This window comes from Stegastes partitus, unplaced genomic scaffold, assembly GCF_000690725.1.
Source record: "Stegastes partitus isolate 25-593 unplaced genomic scaffold, Stegastes_partitus-1.0.2 Scaffold128, whole genome shotgun sequence".
NCBI lineage: Eukaryota > Metazoa > Chordata > Actinopteri > Pomacentridae > Stegastes > Stegastes partitus.
Window position 1 is genome coordinate 298,392 of NW_007577859.1, and position 19,013 is coordinate 317,404.

General features: G+C 39.8%; 2 protein-coding genes across 2 annotated transcripts; both read left to right on the plus strand.

Moving 5' to 3' along the window:
- Positions 1–2,744: 2,744 nt before the first annotated feature.
- Positions 2,745–9,069, plus strand: LOC103354998 (uncharacterized). The gene is made up of 4 exons (XM_008278631.1): positions 2,745–2,922; positions 5,164–5,597; positions 7,574–7,617; positions 7,701–9,069. The coding sequence occupies exons 1-4, from the start codon at positions 2,745–2,747 to the stop codon at positions 8,662–8,664; spliced, it is 1,620 nt and encodes a 539-aa protein (XP_008276853.1). The 3' UTR covers positions 8,665–9,069.
- Positions 9,070–11,326: 2,257 nt separating this feature from the next.
- Positions 11,327–17,486, plus strand: LOC103354983 (heme transporter hrg1-A-like). The gene is made up of 3 exons (XM_008278612.1): positions 11,327–11,743; positions 14,485–14,652; positions 16,274–17,486. Exons 1-3 carry the CDS (start codon positions 11,614–11,616, stop codon positions 16,408–16,410), a joined length of 435 nt encoding a protein of 144 aa, XP_008276834.1. The 5' UTR covers positions 11,327–11,613; the 3' UTR covers positions 16,411–17,486.
- The last annotated feature ends 1,527 nt before the right edge of the window (positions 17,487–19,013 follow it).

Consider the following 19,013-nt stretch of genomic DNA (forward strand, 5'->3'; position numbering starts at 1 on the left):
TCATACATCTTATGTATTACTTTATAGTGAGTACAGACAGTATTGTGGGTGGTCTCTTGTGTTTCATATCATACATAGTCCTTTATGATGGCCATTTATAAGCCTCGCCCTGCACTTTGTCCATCTTGTGACACCTGATGATTAATTTTAATTTAACTGTATTTTTAAAAATTATTCTTATTTTATGATTGCTATTTATTTATTTAATATATTTTTTATTTTCTTTCTTTCTTTCTTTCTTTCTTTCTTTCTTTCTTTCTTTCTTTCTTTTATTCTCTTTGCTATTTGGTCAGATCAAATAGCAAAGAGAAATTAAAAAAAAATGCATATCAAACAAGGGCTCGGGTCTTAAGAGGTTAAACACACTGAGCAAAAGTATAAACCCAACATTCAAATGGTCTTCTTTTCTGATTTAGAGAAAAAGTGAAACATCTAATTTCTTTTATTATACAATTTAGAAAAATCTTACATTTAGCCACTTGTGGGCAAAAAAACGTTTTTGAGCTCTTCAACTGGTGACAAATTCGCAACCACTGAGTAAATCCACAGCCTGGCCAGGTGTGGCTTTAAAGGACAATGATCAGATAGTGTGACCAGGACAGAGCCTCCTTTCAAAGACCAACTTAAACTACAGCTTTGTTCAAGTGACATAATGCCAAGAGAAAGACGAGAACCGACCACTGGCCTGCTGGATGCTGCTATGTCAGTTATTGGTGGCCACTTGATTGTCCACAACTCCAACACATTTGTCGTCGTTTGACCGCCAACTTCTCCAAGCGCTTCAGGAAGAGTAGGACAACACTCTCAGCCCTACTCTTCAGGAAGAGTAGGACAACACTCTCAGCATCAACAACCTTATTAACTGTATGCATTGCAGATGTGTGGCTTCTTACTGTCTTCATCTGACCATTATAATTTCCAATATAATCAGTGCTTTGTTGTGTTATGATATCCATTCTATTGTAGATTTTGTTAATGTTGAAACAGCTAATACCTTTTCCCCATGTTAAAAAAAATAGAAAGAATTTGATCAAATATTACATGCTACATTTATATTTTTTATTCAGCATAAAACAATGGGCTGCATATTTGACTGGGCAAAGCAGGCAGCAGCCTTAAGGGCATTTTTTTCTCAGAAGCTCTATAAGACCCAAGTTTCCTATATGATTTCAATGTCCTGTACAATATTATCAAATATTTATTTGAGAACTGTCATAACTAATGCATTTGTCTTTGTAGTTAGGGCTGATGCACTGAACCTCATGTCTTTCCCACAAGTCCAAATACAGATTTCTTTACTTACTGTTCCTATTGAAACACCAGTCAGTCTCTGTGACTGAAGCTCCTGCCATCCATGTGTTAACAATGAATCCTCTCTCTCAGGCTCACTTAGAGTTTTCCTTTTGCCATCTTGATTCAAAATAAGAATCAACTCTGCTTAGCAATTTTGTATACACCACAGAACACGACTGGAAGCGTCTGCATTCATTCTTTTTGTTTCTTCACTTATTTCTTCAGATTTTTTTTTAATTTGGCTCCTGTCTGTAACAAAATATAAAATGTTGTTTTGTATAACACAAAAAGCTTTTAATAATTCTGTGTGTGTGTGTGTGTGTGTGTGTGTTTTTTTTTTAACCTTATAATATGTGTTTAAAAATTGACTACATAAGCTTAAGTATTTGATTTTTTCCCTCATATCACCTGCAGATTTGACTGTTAAATTAAACTTCGGATGTCTTGAAGCTTGATTCATCTTCAGTGGACCTCATATACCCAATACAATCCACAACGTGCTGGTCAGCTACAGGAGTGCATTCAGTACAAGACTGATTTCATCAAAATGCACCACTGAGCGCCACAGGAAATCATTCCTGCCTATGGCCGTCAGATTGTACAAGTCTTCACTCTGAGTGTCAGACACTCTGAGTCAGTAGGTTTACCTTGGACTTTGAACTTTTTAATAATGTGCAATAACTATATATACGTGCAATAATCCATAATACAACTGTGGGTAAATGGTAATATTATTATTACACTGTATATACATATACAAGAGCAGAACATACATTTATATTTTGTCTTTAGATATATTTAATTTCATATAAACACTTGTGTTTATATATTTTTGTTATATATTTTATTCTTTCCTGCTTCTTTAAAGACTTTTGAATGGGAGCATCTGTAGCAGAAAGGAATTTCCTCCAAAGGGATCAACAAACTATTTCTGATTCTGATCTAAGAACACGACTAAAATCATAAATAAGGTATCTTGATGTTTTTTTGTTTGTTTGTTTTTTATTAATCATAGATTTCTTTCGTTTTTCTGTCTTTATTTTTACATATTTCCTTCCAAAACCAGTGGAACAGACATTTGATGGTGTGCGTGTTTGTACTTTTATATGTTAGTATACTTCAGTGTAATTTGCGAAATGCTACTACATGAGTAAATAATTTATATATAACATGGCTATATGCTGCTGAGGAGCCCAGGAGTCATCAATAAGTACAACATATAAAGAACTCTACAGATTACATGTTTGTGGCTCCAAATACAGCTCGCTGTCAGTTCTGCTCTGACCTGCAGGGGTCGCTGAACTGAGCGCCAAAATCCAACGAAGAAGAAACACCGGAAGTGTGCTGCTAGCGTTCCGTTTGTTTTGGTTTTTTTCGAGGCCCTTCGCGGGTGGTTCGAAGAGCTCAACACGTCGTCAAACATTTCGGTGTAGTTACTAATAGTGCTGAAAATGTCGAGCGCCAGACTTCAGACTTTTCGGAGCCTTATAACTGAACGCTTTACCTCCGTGGCTGTGGAGATATTCGGTGAAGTTGAAAGTATCGTTGAGGCGTGTTATGAAGAGAACAAACGTCTGCGGAGCATCCTGGACATGGTGCTCAGCCCCGAGATAAAGTTATCCAGGATAGGTCTGTTGCTTTTAGCTTTTTATATGTCTTTACTGACTAATGCTGGCTACCAGCTACACCTCAACTTGAACTGTTGCATTCCAACAAATTCACGTCACACAACTATATTAATCTCATACAACTTCATGCTTCTACTACGGTGCTTTTAATCATCCTCTACCCAACTATAAACATTCTTTTAAAGCAGGGATTGACAGGCTTTTTGGTGTCTTTGAGCAAAAGTTCCTCACTAACTTTTCAGTGTATTATAATTCATAATTCAAATTACGCTTCTGCAGCCCCTCTTGTGTTGGTTTTCAGGCTTGAGAAACGATAAAGACAGGCTTTAGGCAATCAAGTCTTTTCAGACCGGTTCAAGTGAAAGTATTCCTAGCTACAAAGTCTACACAGGGAGTAGGATGTGGTAGCTAAATGGGTTTCTCTCGGACTTTCTCTCTGTGTCAAGCTGAAAATGACTGATTCATTATTTTTGAAGTTGGGAGTATTTATCAGGTGGGAGGGCTTAGGAGTAAAAGAGGACAGCTGCATGAGGAGGGCTCCACATGAACAGTTGTTGTGTTGGTCCAGTCCTGTTATGATGCACTGACAGTTTGAGAAATACTCTGCAGATACTACAGAAAGGAGAACTGACCTGACACTTAAGTATTTATAGCTCATTATTCATTTTTAAAAGCCCTATCTCCTACAGTATGAAGCTGCTCTACCTGCTGTGATGGTGAGTCTGTGGTCGGATATGTGATTCCTGTTCAGCCATCATCATAACAGTGACTACAGCCACAGTGACAGCCATCATCCCAAGGCAGCAGTTATACAGGTTGCCTTGGCAGCAGTCAGTGAGAGAGCTGCTGAACCAGCCCTCTTAGTTTTTTTTGTGTGCCTGATGGACACAGCTGAGGATGCACTGACTCTCTACACAAAACTGTATCATAGTGCAGCTCATACAGTTTTGAGTATAAGGAGAATCACTGTACCCTAACCTTTGCGTGTAACCAATGTATGTTATTATACCATGGTGGATTTCAACACTGATTACATGCAGTGGGAGTGTGTGCACTGCTAATTTTGCTGACTGAATGCTTACATATATCCCTGAACTTCTAAATAAACACAGTTGTCCTAAAAGCACTGCAGGTTTATATAGTAACAGCCATGTTCATGTATCCAGTCACAGCTTCACCATCACAACCATGAGAGCAGCTAGAGCTGTGTTCAAAGCCAACTACTGGACACTGTTGAAAATTTGCTTTTTAAAAGGAATAATGAGCAATGAATGTCATGTAAAGTGTTACATCATCTCTCCTTCTTCTTTCTACTAAGCAGGACATTCCCCAAAAGTTGTGGTTTATTATAACAGGCTTGGAGGAAAACACTAACCTTTCATATGGATGAGAAGGAACAGAAAGCACATTGTGAGGCAAAGCGAAGATATTGTATGTCAACGCAAAGTAGTCCACAAAAATTGTCACTGTGAGTTTTTGGGGGCTTGTAGAATCAGGGCCACTATAAAACTTCATTGGATTTCTTACTTTTTTTCCCCCTAAATTCTGGTGTTTTTTTCAGAATTTACAGAAAAAAGTCAGACAGCAAATACATTTTTTACAGTGGTCTCATCCTCTTGGGTACACCATACTGCAGCTTTAAATAAAATAAGGCTTATTCGGGGCCAACACCTCTGAAAAAAAGCGTCTACATTGCATGTGTGCAACAAAACCTTAAGGCAATGAAAGACCTGGGCATGATGAAACAAACTCCAAAGATATAGTTAAGATAAAGGAGCAGACATACCTCACTTTATTTCAGTAGAAAACTACATTTATTCATAGCAGTATTTATAAGTACTTTGCATCCTAAGATTTTCCTTAGAAAAATGCATCAAACTCCCCCTCACACAGTGAAGTCATTTAAATAAACTTCATCTCAACTTGCCATACCTTTAACATGCAACTGACATGTTTTGTAAATATAATAACAAATACACCCAATAATACAAAATACACAACCCTCTAGAAGTTGCCATTTTGAATAGTGAGTATTTTGATCTTTTTACCCCCCTAGTGGTACGGATATAAGGATACCACAGCTGTCTCCATATTTTATCCACAAAGCAACTTTGTTTTATGGTGCACAAGAAGAATTACAGTTTTAAGGGGAAAGTACTGTGGCCATAGGCTTTTTATACCCAAAGTAACACAAGAGATGTGCAATTATTTGATATTTCTGTTTTTCTTTTTCCTATGATAGACATTACTCCACACTCTGGGACAACCACAGATGTCATAGAGCATCCCCCTGAGCCAGACACCTTGTTGGATGTTGAAATATCAGAGCCGTTGAGTAAAAAACCTAAAGAAGAGCAAATTGAATGTGAAGTAAGTTGGTTATCAAAACAAGAGCAAGAAGACTTTGAGGCTTACAACTATGTTACACCAGACTGTGTGAAAAATGAAGAAGACGTAAGCATGCCCTGTATCGCTGCTTCATACCAAGTTGAAGTGGTGGAGTGCGCCTTCAACTCTTCAACCACCATCTCAGCTGATGAAGGCAGCCCCAAACATGATTACAGTTCCCCATCGGAGTCAGAAGAAGCCGCAGATTGTCCACAGCTATTCAAGAATGTAGAACACTCGAGTGACACAGAAGAACGGCAAAAATGTCATGAAGCCTCAAAGAAAAGCGTAAGTTTGAAAAGGTGCTTTAGAACCCCTTAAACCTAATTCATTTGGTGAATAAATCTGACAGTGACTAGATATGTTGTAGTAACCAAGCATGGGTTTATTGTTTCAAAAGTATGACTCACAAATACCAAACATAATACAGTCGTGACTCCATAATCCGACCCTTAACAATCCAAAAAACTTACTATCCGACAGGTTTTTAGGAAAAACAGACGGAACCCATAAAAAACAGCCTTAACATATCGACAGCCTTGGATTCCGACTCCAACACGACATTTTATGTTACAGATAAGGATAACGGCGCATTATCTGATTTAACAATGCGACAGATTAGTTACGTTCAGACTGCAGGACTTAATGCTCAACTCTGATTTTTTGTGAAATCCAATTTTTTTGCGAGTTCATTTACATTTCCAGTTAAATGTGACTTGTATGTGATCTGTTGTGTGAACTTCATACGACCCTAAAGAGTCCTGCACGCACAGAAGAGGACACAACAACGTCATATGCAGCGAGCGTGCTCAGTGTTGGTGGAAACAGAACTGGGCCCGCTATCCTAAACTGACATCAGCAGCGAAGTACTGCCTGTGCGTTCCGGCCACTTCCACCCAGTTGGAGCGCTCCCCCGGGGTGGAAGTGTCCCCCCGACTGCGCCGAATATTCTGATATTCATCATTAATTGAGGCCAGAAAGTGTTATTCGGATCAGCCCTACTATTAGAACTATAGTAGTTCTATAAACAATGAATATTAACAACAAATAACCCTTCAAGCATCAAGCCCTCCTTGTATCTCGACCTTCGTCTTGACAATCCGACAGCCTTGCTGTCCGACATAAAAGAAGGTTTTACGTTTAGTGTCGGATAATCGAGTCATGACTTTATGACTTAAATCAGTGTTTCCGATGAAGCATTATACAGAATACTGCTCCTGACCTTCTCGAAGTGTACATGTTTCAGTCCTCATCTTGTGCATATGGTAGATATAAATTAGTACATTTCAAAGTTAATTTCTGGAATTTTCATTAGTTGTTCTCAAGTCCAGACTTGCCCCTGTTGCTCACACAGACTCTGCATGATATGAGGTTTTCTTTTTAAATGGTTCTTTGTGCTTATTGTCGGTTTACAAGAACCAACCTTGTGAACACAAACAGATGTGTATATGGCTGCAATCACAATTATTCAACCTTGATGACTTTGTCAGAGTTTACACATTATAGGTTCTCTGATGATCCATCATTTGCTTGAGTTATGAATTGATAAAGAAAGTATGAAATGTGATCTCTCTTAATATCTCAAGATATTAAGTTATAATGGGTATTTTTCACTGATGTCATAATTATTTAACCTATTTCAACTCCTACTGCTTTAAGTCACGTAATAGCATGTAAAATAACCAGATATACAATAAATCTGTTTGGGAACTCTTTGGTGACACTGAATTTGCTTCAGTGCTAAGTGGCAAACATGGCAAATAGAAAAAAAAATGCTGTCATGAGGCCTAAGAAAAGACATTGTTGGCAGCGTCAGCATCATATGCAAGTTTAAAACTCATGTTAGAACAGCAAATCTGCTGAGCCGTGCAAAACCACGATATAATGGCTTAAGACCAGCAGGATCTAATGAAGTAAGGAACAAAAGTGTCAGTACTGACTATAAACAACCGATTTTCGTGCAAATGTATAGCAAGTTCATGCAATATTTTCTTGTCTTTTTCATAGTTTGATGTGATCGTCTTCTCTCAACATACATGATCCCATAATAATATTGTTTCACATAACTAGGATAGTAATCACTGGAGCTTTCAGGTTGATAATAAATCCAGGATCTGTGTCCAAGCTAACTAAATGATTCCTTGAATCAGTTTGTGTGGACGAGCCTTTAGAGAATAGTACAGATTATTTTGTTTACATTGCAAGCATGGTTTGTTTTTAACTGTTGAAATGAAATAATGATTTTCTTTTTTTTTGGGTGGAAGAGGTCAGAGCAATCCAAGCAGAAGACCATGCTAGAATTACCAAGGTAAGACTTTGAATTACTGCATTTTTTGAGGTATTCCTATTCACCTACTTACATAAATAATCATATTAACCTGTTTGATGCAGGATGACTCCCTGCACATCTTTAATTGCTGATCCAACTGACTGCCAGTCCGTTTTGGCAAGGCTCACTGACACTTTTAAAGACGCTCCTGTTGACAAGAAGCCTCTGATGACCATAGCAGGCCTCACAGCGGATGTAGAATTGGTGGACTGTGCTTTTGGTAAACTCCCTAAAGGTTGCCCCTTGTCCTACCAGTGCCCCATGCCATCACGTCAGGATTACAAGCCACATAATGACGCTCCCCCTAGGCCGCTGCTTCCCCTGTCTTCTCACACTCTGGAGCTGCGGTCTCCCCTTCCTACCCTCAGTATTAAGGAGCAGGAAGCTTTAATTGCCATGCAGATCACCTGGGAAGAAGCATCCAATCTGGAATACTCCACGCGTGGGTGCAAGGACTCTGTAGAGGAGCTGCGTAAGTTGCGCTTGACCAGCCGTTTCAGGGATATCTGCAAGCTCAGACCGGGACGAAGCCATGCAGAGCACCTGATATTCAAGCTCAAGAAGGGATTCCTCAAATGCAAGACTACACAGATGGAGGAGGAAAGGAAGACTGAAGCTCTACGAGAGTACTGTCGGCATATGTGTGTCAACTGGTCCCCCTGTGGTTTTGTTGTCCATCCCAATGCCCCGTGGTTGGGGGCAATGCCTGATGGGTTAGTGTACGACCCCAATGAGAGGAGCTGCTTTGGGCTGGTGCATGTCAAATGCATCAGCTTGAGGAGCTTCGTTGAATGCAGTTTCCTGACCTGTCGTGACGGAGTCTTGCAGCTGAAGAAGAGCCACCGGTACTACTGGTGCATCCAGGGAGAGATGATGGTGACGGGAATATCGTGGTGTGATCTGTTTGTGTGCTCCAACCAAGACATGCTGGTTCAACGCATCTACCGCGACAAAGCCAGCATGAGGATCTTGAAGAAGAAGCTGGATGAATTCTTTTTCTATTACTACTTGCCAAGTCTAATTTAGTGAGTGGCTTCATCACACTGCTGTCTAAGAAGCAGACTTTCAGCAAGAAGCTACAAAAGTACTGGACTGAGCACAAAGAAACTTTACAAAGATTATCTCTTTAGCCTCTGAAGACAGGCATGTGTTTACCATTTTATATACCTCAACACGTGAAAACACGAAGTCACAGCCTGGTGGCTAAAGCAACCGGAGCTAGTGGAGAAACACCCCGACAGTACATAGTTCTGCTTGCTTGGTTGCCTTAGCAGACTGCAAATGACTTTAAAGTTATCTTTTCTAATTGCTGTTGCACAACTGGCCTTATTAAGTATGTCCTTTTCTTATTACTGTTATCTAGTCAAGAGAAAGCTTGTTTTTTGTTACATTTTGCCATTTAATAAATTCCTGAAGCAATTCCAAATTTAATTAGTTTTTAGATTTGCTGCTCCTGCTGTTCACCAAAGGTGCTCTGTTCAAGGGCTGCATCCACTGTGAAGATTATTTTATTTGATTGATTAATCTACCAATAATTTACTCCGTTTTTTGGAAAATATCTAGTCTACAAAATGTCAGAACATAGAGAAGCTTGTCACGTTTTGTTTGAATAAAGTCAAGTCACGGTGGAAATATAAAGTTTTGTGACTATTAAAGTAGAAGAAATGCTTAATTCAGTAGTAATGTCACTGCAGTTTTAAATCAGAGCAGGACTTCAGCAAAGTGTTGCTGGAGAGGTTTGAATGTTCAAAAATATATGATATATATATTATTGGAAATCTAAATAATTCTGTTTCACTTAACCGTTCAGACTAATTACGTCAGCTGACATTTTTTCTTTCATCATGTTCACACGTTGACATTTGAAACCATTTCAGATCTCAGAGACTTAAATGTCATCTTCCTTCTTTGTAGTATTTGTATTTCGACTTCCACTTCAGGAAGATCTTCATCTCTTTCAATATTTCAATGACTGGCGAAATTTGATCAGCAAGCGCACAAAAATTCCCTTTAATAAAACTTTGCTTTTTGCAGCTGCTTCATCTTTATTGTGTTCATTCTGATGTTTCTACTGTTTAGTCAGATTCAAAGAAAGGTGGTAGAAATGTCAAATTTCCTGCAAAAATAAAGCAGAAAAAGATTCAGTGGTCGTGTTGCTGTTGTTCTGAAACAGCATGAGTTCAAGCAAAAGGTTTAAAAGTTTGAATTATGACATTTACTTGCACATGGGTTGTTTAGTTGACACGAGGTGATCTGCAAATACATGTTTTTTATGTTGCTTGATGAATGTTATCCCGCTCTTCCTGGAGGGCTTGGGGAGGTTCACAGACATTTTGAGGGACAGCCAGAGCTGTGTGACACGATTTCTTAGAAGACAAATGTTGGAGTTGTAAAGACAACAGCCCCAACTCACACGTCAGCATCCAACATGCCAACACCCTGATCTCATCTTTTATCATCTGTGGCATCGTGTCTTTTAAATAAAGCTGCATGTTAAGGCGGTCTTTGAAAGGAAGTTCTGCATGCTAGAACGCATACTACAAGGGTTCAATTTTAAAGTGATAAAATGCTCAAATAAACGATATTAGTCAAAATAACATCAAAATCACAGTACGCCCAAGTGCAATATTCAAATCAGAGGAGCTGCAGTTTTTCTCTAAGGGTAAAATGTGCCACAGCTTACTACTGAAACATTGAGGTGCTACAGAGATGCCTACAGATCATGTTCTCCACACATAAAGAAATGTGCTTGTTTGGTTCAGTATCCAGACACAACAACCACTTTGACACATGCCCTCTGCTCTGTTAATCTGACTGAACAGGTCGGTTGCACGTGTGAATGCTCACGCTGGTCGCTTATCTGTAAAAGTCACACTAGAAGTCTTACCAGGATTAGGACCTAGTACCTCGCAACAGTGTGAACTTAGCTGTCACATTAATAGATACACATGCACAAGCAGCATCTCTGTGACAAATACCGATGCTGAAATGTGGGGGGAAAAAATCCTACAAATTCGTACAACTTTAAATTTGTAGATTTTTTTTCCACATTTCAGCATCAACGTCACAGAAAGGGCTCGATCAAAGTTTGTGAGCCAGAATCACAACAAAACTTTTGTTCTACACTTTCAAATCGATTAGGTGGCTAAATTAAATAATAATGATGTCTGATCATTGTCCTGTGAAGGCTGCAAGGTGGCTCGATGGTTAGCACCGTTGCCTTGCAGCTAGAAGATCCCCGGTTTGCATCCCAGTTAGGACGCCTGGGATCTCTCTGTGTGGAGTTTGCATGTCCCCAGTGCAGCTTCTGGCTTCCTCCCACAGTCCAAAAACATGCTGAGGTTAATTGGTGATTCTAAATTGTCCGTAGGTGTGAATGTGAGTGGTTGTGGAGTGAGGAATAAGCGGTGTATAGATAATGGATAGATGTTCTGTGAAGCCATCCCTGGCCAGCATGTGGACACAGACTTATTCCTCTGTGTTAAACTGAATGGATAGAATTCATTAAATTAGTACATGCTGATTTGTATTCAGCATACAAAAAAAGAAGATGAAATGATGAGAAGTATTTGAGGGGAACAGTCTATGGCTATCCCCTCATGCTGCGCGGTGTCCGTCCTGCAGGGGGCGCTGTGTCCTCCCATGGAGCCAGTTAGCAGGACGGTTTCTTTGGTCCACATCAGATGACGTAAAGTGGACCAATGTGTTTTGCAGTCGGACAGTGGAGGGGGAAAAAAACTCATTAGAAATGCTTTGTCATGTGTGGGTGTCGCTGTGTGAAAGCGCCCATTAATCAGCGGGACTCTCGTGTTCAGCCACACCGGGCCGGAGGCGTCTGTCTGCGGCTGTTTTGAAAGCAGCAGCCCGCCGCTCGCTAACCGACACTCGGCTGCTCTCCGCTGCAGCTCCCCGGCGGCCCCTCCGCTCCTTTCTATCCGCCTGTTTTTGTTTTGTTTTTAATTTTTTTTAGTGATAATGGGGATCAATAAAACGTACATTAGTATCGGCTATGCCTCCTTCGGGATGCTCATGGGCTTCTCCGCCTTCCTGGTGTGGAACATCGCGTACAACCAGCCGTGGACCGCAGCCATGGGAGGGCTGTCAGGTAAACAAACACTGGGTCTGCTGCAGCACATCCACACGTACCGTCAACCTGCTGGTGTGTGTGTGTGTGTTTTTATTCCAGTTGAACACCAGTAAACCTCTCAGAGTTACTACCGATTACAAAACGAGCCTATAGTTGGACAGAGGTCACAGATCACACTTTGTTTTGAAGGACAGACGAGTCAGCTGGTCAATGACAGTATTAGAGCTCCATGATACATGAACTCACTACTGTCTAAACTTTGTTTTTTTATACTTATAGTGATAAAAATGATAAAAGCTTTAAGAGTTATTGTTATTGTCAAAATCACAACAGGACCAAGTGCACTATCCAAACGACAGGATCTGCAGTTATTTAATAAGGCTATAAATGTGTCACAGCATATTGTAAACAAGCATTGAACTCATGGGAACATGCTTGTTTAGTTCAGACTGCAGCAAAAAATGACAATCACTTTTTTTCCCTTGCATAACATTAACAACAAATTACCATTTTTGCGTTAATCAGGACTCATATTGCAATTTAAGTCAAAATCATCCCAATATGATTTTTTTTATTGCACCTCCTGTGCCCCTAATGGGAGATTTTTAAAAGCGCTATAAAGTACAGAAAATGTACAATAATGCCAGCTCCTTTGTCTGTTTCCTCCTCATATTAGAAATTGTGTGAGGGCCATATCATTGTCTGCCATGTTTTACTACATTTCTTTAAACCATTTTTCAAAGGTGTTTCACTGTTTGAATGGTGTGTTTCACAGCAGCTGTTGGTTGCAGTTTATTTTTAATCTCAGTGCAAACCTCGGTCTCGCCGAAAGGAAGGAAAAACATGGCAAAAAAACAGAAAAAATCTAGACAGGAAATGTGATGACATTGAAAGGTAAAAGCTATTGTTGTAGACCAGTTGCTTTTCCTTAGAATCATTCAGTGCACGCTTGATATTTACATCACACATTAAAATGGACCTGACAGAGACAGCGATGACACATTTAGACCCTTTTAATTCTGTGAAACAGATAAAATTCTTGGATTTGTGCACAGTTATATAACAGGCTGTGTTAAGGGTTGCAGCCATGAATTTGAACTTTGAGACTGCTGAGGCGAGTCCGGATCTGTAACTGCTGCACTCATGTGTCCACAGGATGTTGTCTAATCGGTTGTGGAAGTTGTTAGACTTTACGAACATGTGACCAAAGATCAAACTGCTCTCAGATTTTTATTTTTTTTTAATATCTTGTAAGTAAAACATTAACCTCATTTTATACAGTTTATATTGGTGAGCATTCCTGATAAACTCTTATAAATATAGTTTTCTACCTGGAAACTAAAAGCTGCAGTTTCCTTGTCCAAAAGGCTGAAACAAGCAACCGACACTGTCATGATGACACGAGTTGAGCATAAATTAAGCACCTTTATGATGGCAGTGTTCTGGTAATACGAAACACTTATTCAATATATAGAATCATCCTCCTGATTTTCACTGAGATGCTTATTTAGAAGCTTCTGCTACTCATCACTTCCTCCTGTTAAACTTAGAATGAAGAAACAAGTGCGATTTATTGACTCAGCAGTTGGCAACGTGCTGTGTCATGACTGAAAATACACAATCACCACAACAGAAGTTCATGACTAACACAGCTCAGTTCACTGACTGTTATTTATGATCAGAAGAATCAGCTGTTGCACTCCTTGGTGTATTTTTTACATTATTGTCACCATTTTGTCAACATGCTAGTTTTTATGTTTACCAAATTTTCACCAATTAATTTCAGTATTATATAAAAATAAACATGCAGAAGTTTAAAACTCACTTGAGAGTGGAAAGCTGCTGTTTAATGCAAGAAAGTAATATTTACAGTATCTACACTGGATCAACTCACACTGGTCTGTACACATTCTGAGTCAGTGTCTCTTTAATGTTGGGTGTTTTTGCTATTAGGTACATTAGTTTACAATACGGAGGGTCACAACCTCAGTTTTTAGTATCACATCCACCCCTGGCCTCATGTTATTGTACACAAAAGGACTGATTTCCACTCAGTTTAGAACATACAGATTTGACATTTGCAGAAAAGAAAGCTCTTGTATTGGATTTGGAATCAGAATCACCAGATAATAGAGTTAAGGGGTTGGATTGATGTGGCCCTGATTCAGGCTACGTTTTTATTTTCATCACATCCATCTCTGCTTATTGTACGATCATAAGAATTTGTTGTAACGAAAGAATACAACTGATTTTGAATGTACTACTCTGAGAACTTCCCGTCCCTTGTTACAGCTGTTACAATGCAATAATAGCACGACAAAAAGTTTCACGTTTCTGGATAAGCTTTTTCACAGTGTATTGTAAGAAATGACTGATGGGGACTTCCAGATACATGTTCCCACCCAAAGCTCACATGACCAGTGGCCCATTGGCAACCCAGGCTCACATGCTTTGAAATGAAAGTGGTTGTGAAATTGCCATGTCAGAGATAACCCAAGATACTAACAATGGTGAAACTCTGGGTAAAGATCTCAGATTTGTATTAGAAGTACCCAATAACTAGTTTCTATGACATGAGAGGTGAAACCAAAAAGAGGAGTCCAGTTGCTTCCTACTGAAGCATTTAGGACTACTATGACCAGGGGATTTTGTAATAATGTGAAAACAGAGTCTCTCTGTTGTGTTTTGTCCTTTTCAAACTGATTTATGAAGCAGATCTGTTCTGAAGACTAACTTGTACGTTTTGTCTCCTCCATCAGGCGTGTTGGCTCTATGGGCCCTGATCACTCATGTCATGTACCTGCAGGACTACTGGCGGACCTGGCTGAAGGGCCTCAAGTTCTTCTTCGTCATGGGGGTTTTCTTCTCTTTGCTGGCAGTCGTAGCCTTCATCACTTTCCTGTCTGTCGCCATCAGCAACAAGGAGTGTAAGTCGTTTCACATCGCTTTCCTTTGTCACATAACTTGTTGAGTACACTGTTTGTAATCACATCTGCTTATCACACTGAACACATGTAACTGCCGAGACATACAAAATGTAAGTGTGAATTTAAGTGGATGTTTTAGTGGGGACCTAAAAGAGATGTCACTCATGATACTGTGTTTTATCCAGTGTTACATTTGTTTTGCAGTAAAGTTTGAAATACTCTCAATAGATTCACTAAAAAAAACACTAAAAGAAAACCAGACGTAAAGTGTGACAAGTGTTATAAATGACAATCAAGACTACATTTAATAGAGAAATCGTTAGCTCTGTCTCTGAACAGATTATTTAATTTGTAAAATACCGTCCAGTCTTCACATACTTTCGTGCACTTCTTTCATGGTTTTAGCAGCACCTCTTGGTTACAGTGATGTGAACTCTCAATACTACAGCATCGAATGATATTTTCGAATATGCTATGTGTCAAGCTTGGTGGCAGTAATTTGAGAAGGGTTGTCATGTGACGGTCCCCCAGTGCACAAAGCCACATCCACAAAGAAATGTTTTTCTCAGTGTGGTTTGGAAGAACTTGACTGATCCGCACAGAGAGCTGGCTTCACCAACACCTTCAATAGATGAAAGATAAACTACAATTCCTTTGATTCATTACACACCTCCACTGGATTATTCACCGCTCTCTCCTTTTTATTTTTTTTTATATTTACAAAGTGTTAAAACGGGAGTCAAGGTGGCATTTGTGTTTGTTTATTTTTCTGTTGCAGAGCTGTGGTGAATCCATATCTCTAAATGACATTTTCTTCTCCGAGCGTGCATCTGATAATGTTAGGGTTTCTCTCAGAGGCGCTGCTTGCTAAAAATGTTACACCCTTCACTTTCGATGAAGAACTTTTCCAGTTGTTGACTCTTTCAAGCAACGTTTTCAGCCTCCGTCCCCCAAAATAGCAGTGCCAGACTCGTGACCCCACCGTCCCCGGAGGTGGTTAAAGTAAACAAACTGTGCATGCACTGATAGGCCCATCCAGACGCAGGCATAAGGACAAAACACAGAAAACACCAGCCTCAAACCGTATTGTTGTTTTATGGTAGTTGAACATAGACTAGTAGCAGAACACGTCAGTCTGATTAATCTCCATGTTTAAACTGTAGTACTGAGAAAACATACAGTATTTAGAAGCAGCAGATTCACAAGTTTAAATAAACTCTTTTGTCATAATTATGATTAATATGTGTCGTTTATTATAAGTTATTCTTGTATTTATGCTAAATCATCACTGCTTTAGAGGTTTCTTTTAGTGCAAGTGTAATTCTTAGAAGAAGTTAAAGAAATACACATTTGGCCTTATCGCTCGCTGGTTCTCTTGTGGCTGAATGGCAGCAGCTCGACTCCAACGTCATGTGGAAACCCTCAGAGAAGAGCAGAGTCGGTTAAAGTAGTGTATTATTACCTGTGATTTCAGAATGAGAAGTTTAATAGTCACGTATCGGTATAATGTCCAAATAGATGCCACATCTTTGAGGCGCTATTTCCTGTTCTGTATTGCTCTGTCTACTACAAATACAAAAGAATGCACCAGTCTGAAGCTGAATCTGTCTCTCTGCTGCAGCGCTGAGTGACCCTCGGAGCCTCTACCTGTCCTGTGTGTGGAGCTTCATGAGCCTGAAGTGGTCCTTCCTGCTCGCCCTGTGCGCTCACCGCTACCGCAAGGAGTTTGCCGACATCAGTATCCTCAGTGACTTCTGAGGGGCAGCTCCCACATCCAGCGGCGGCTACTCAGACTCTGGAGTACACTCACAGTGCTGGTTTCCCAGTCTGAGTGCGTCACAGTGTGAAAGCGATGCCGGAGGAATCACAGGACAGTCAAATATGCTTCGTTTTGTGGACAAGCACCTTGACCCTGGTTACTCCCTCGCCTCGGTGGCCTGTGTCTCCCCTACACCTCCTCTTTTTTTCTTTTCTTTTTTTTATGATGAGCAGGTTTGATTGTTGACTTTTCAGAGAAATCCATCCCTGTTTTATATGATCCTTGATAGACTTTATTTTCCTACCTTTTCCACTTCCCCTGCATTAGTCATGCATCTGCACAACGATAATAATTCCTTAATGTGCTCATTTCCCACCAAGCCTCACTGAAGGGAATCACACGCTAATTATCAGTTGCAGTTTTACAATGTGGCCACTAGAGGGCGTCGCTCCTCCAATTATCTGTGCGGTTCACACGTGCGCTCACATTTTTCGTCATTGCAAGTTCTCCTCACAAGTTTCACATACAGTGATCAAAAGAGGAAAATCTGTACATCACAAATCACCAACGCGACGATGACCGCGACGCTTTAAGATCCACAAACATGCGAGCTCTGCTTCAACAGTGTGTCAGCGCCTCAGAGTGAGCGCTAAAACCCTCAACATGAAGGCTGTCTTGTGCAATTCCCAACAAGCACCACATGCCCCATATTTCTGAACTACAAAGAAAGGGCATTTGTAATATAAAGAATGATTTTTGTAATATTTTTTAACCAGTGTGACAAAAAAAAGAGGAAAAACAGGCTTTAATTCAGCAGCGATACCACTAATATGCATGCTTAAGTATTCATGTTATTTTATGTTATATCGTCCTCATCAAACCCATTTATTGACGTTTATATTGTTGCTCAATGAGATTCTTTTGCTGCACCTCCTTTGTGTGTTTATCTCTCTACACTAAATGAAGTATCATGGTATCGTGTACCAACATGTATCACTTGACTGAATGTAGGAGTGTGTGTTTGTAAAAGAGTAAATCTGAGAGTGGTTATAATAAAATATGTTTTTGACAACTACTGGACATTGGTGAGTTTTTGCAACAAAACTCGAAACTAAACATGGCCAATAACTCTTCCTCTTTTTTTTTTATTAAGGAATTTGTGTTTCGCAGTTTCGGTTCCTCTGAAACATTTAAACCCTGCCACTCTCTGAAAAGGAATTGCACCAGCACAAAAAAAACAAGAAGATTTATTATTTTCCTCATAAGGCTTGTGACTTTAATGTAATGTGAGAAAGTGTCCTGGAAGCAGATTGAAGGTGCTACACGTTATTCTTCCTGCTAAGCCTCGGGTCAGCAGGGTCAGTGTTGGGCATTAGAGTGGGATTTGCACTATGAGAGGAATGAACCACTTTTCCCACCACACCGAGCCGCATTTATGAAGAAAAAACACCCCACAGCATTGCGATTGCAACAGTAAATGCAGGCCAATAACCTGCACTTTGAAGTCAGGCAATTATTCCATCCATCCACATTTTTATTTTGGCCCCTCAAAGGAAAGGTGGGGGTGGGCGCAGAGTGTTTTTGGTGTATGATTTTGTTAAGGCAGCCGCTCTGATAGAAGGACTTTGAAGTTGATGTGAAAAATATGTGACTGAATTATTCGTATTTGCTGTACTATAACTCATTAGGTGATCTGAATATAGAACAATATTTGAGGAAGAAATACATCTCCAAACTCCATCCTGCAGCTGTTGAGGAAAAAGTCCTGTCTGCTGAGCGCTTAAGGGAAGTAAATCTGGCTCAGTGTTTTATCATTTATTAGACTTATCAGTAACTTTGATCCTTAAAAGGCTCCCACTATTATTTCACTTTCTTCTTCTTCTTTTTTTTTTTGCTTACCTGCATCCTTCCTCTGTCTTTTAAGGACATTTTTCTGCGGCACTTATATCTTAATTACATTATACGGGTTTGTTTGTAAGCCCCCAGAGTCTCGCAGCATCAAGGTAATTGCGATGTTGTGGTTAGGTCGCCATGGAAACGCTTTTTTTATCTGGCTGTTATAAACTTCGACATTAAGAAACTGAAAAACAATCCGGCTCACTTTCCATTGAGCAAGCTGGGGGCTTTGGAACCAAATGCGTCCTATTAAGTTTATACACCAGCCTTTAAAAACGTGTGTGTGCAAGCGTGTGTGTGTGTGTGTGTGTGTGTGTGTTGTGTGTGTGTGTAGTATGTAAAGAGAGGGAGGGGTCTCATTTTATTCAATTATGAGACTCCTTTCTACCCAAATCAAGGAAGGAAGTTGTCTTGACTGGCAGTCTGGCAGAGTGTGGTGAGACTGGAAACAATAGTTTAGACATTCAAATAACCCAAATATCCAAAACATCCTGCACAATTAGACACAACAGAGCAACAACAGATGAATCAAGCACTATAGCAAACAAACCGACAGGAGAATTAACTCCTTTTGCACTTCACACGCTCTCGTTCAACAGATAATGTCAGAATTTGAACCTCTGAAACACAAACAAACACACACGTACTGTATTTTTATGAGCATCCACCTGTCTGCTCTCAGACCTGTTTATGTGAACACCATGAC

What these genes read in the sequence shown, in the direction of transcription:
- LOC103354998 (XM_008278631.1), top strand. Translation starts at nt 2,745, where the DNA reads ATGTCGAGCGCCAGACTTCAGACTTTTCGGAGCCTTATAACTGAACGC. An exon ending in GATAAAGTTATCCAGGATAG is followed by an intron (nt 2,923 to 5,163) that starts GTCTGTTGCTTT and finishes TTCCTATGATAG; the next exon opens with ACATTACTCCACACTCTGGG. An exon ending in ACCATGCTAGAATTACCAAG is followed by an intron (nt 7,618 to 7,700) that starts GTAAGACTTTGA and finishes TGTTTGATGCAG; the next exon opens with GATGACTCCCTGCACATCTT.
- LOC103354983 (XM_008278612.1), top strand. Translation starts at nt 11,614, where the DNA reads ATGGGGATCAATAAAACGTACATTAGTATCGGCTATGCCTCCTTCGGG. An exon ending in AGCCATGGGAGGGCTGTCAG is followed by an intron (nt 11,744 to 14,484) that starts GTAAACAAACAC and finishes CTCCTCCATCAG; the next exon opens with GCGTGTTGGCTCTATGGGCC. An exon ending in CGCCATCAGCAACAAGGAGT is followed by an intron (nt 14,653 to 16,273) that starts GTAAGTCGTTTC and finishes TCTCTGCTGCAG; the next exon opens with CGCTGAGTGACCCTCGGAGC.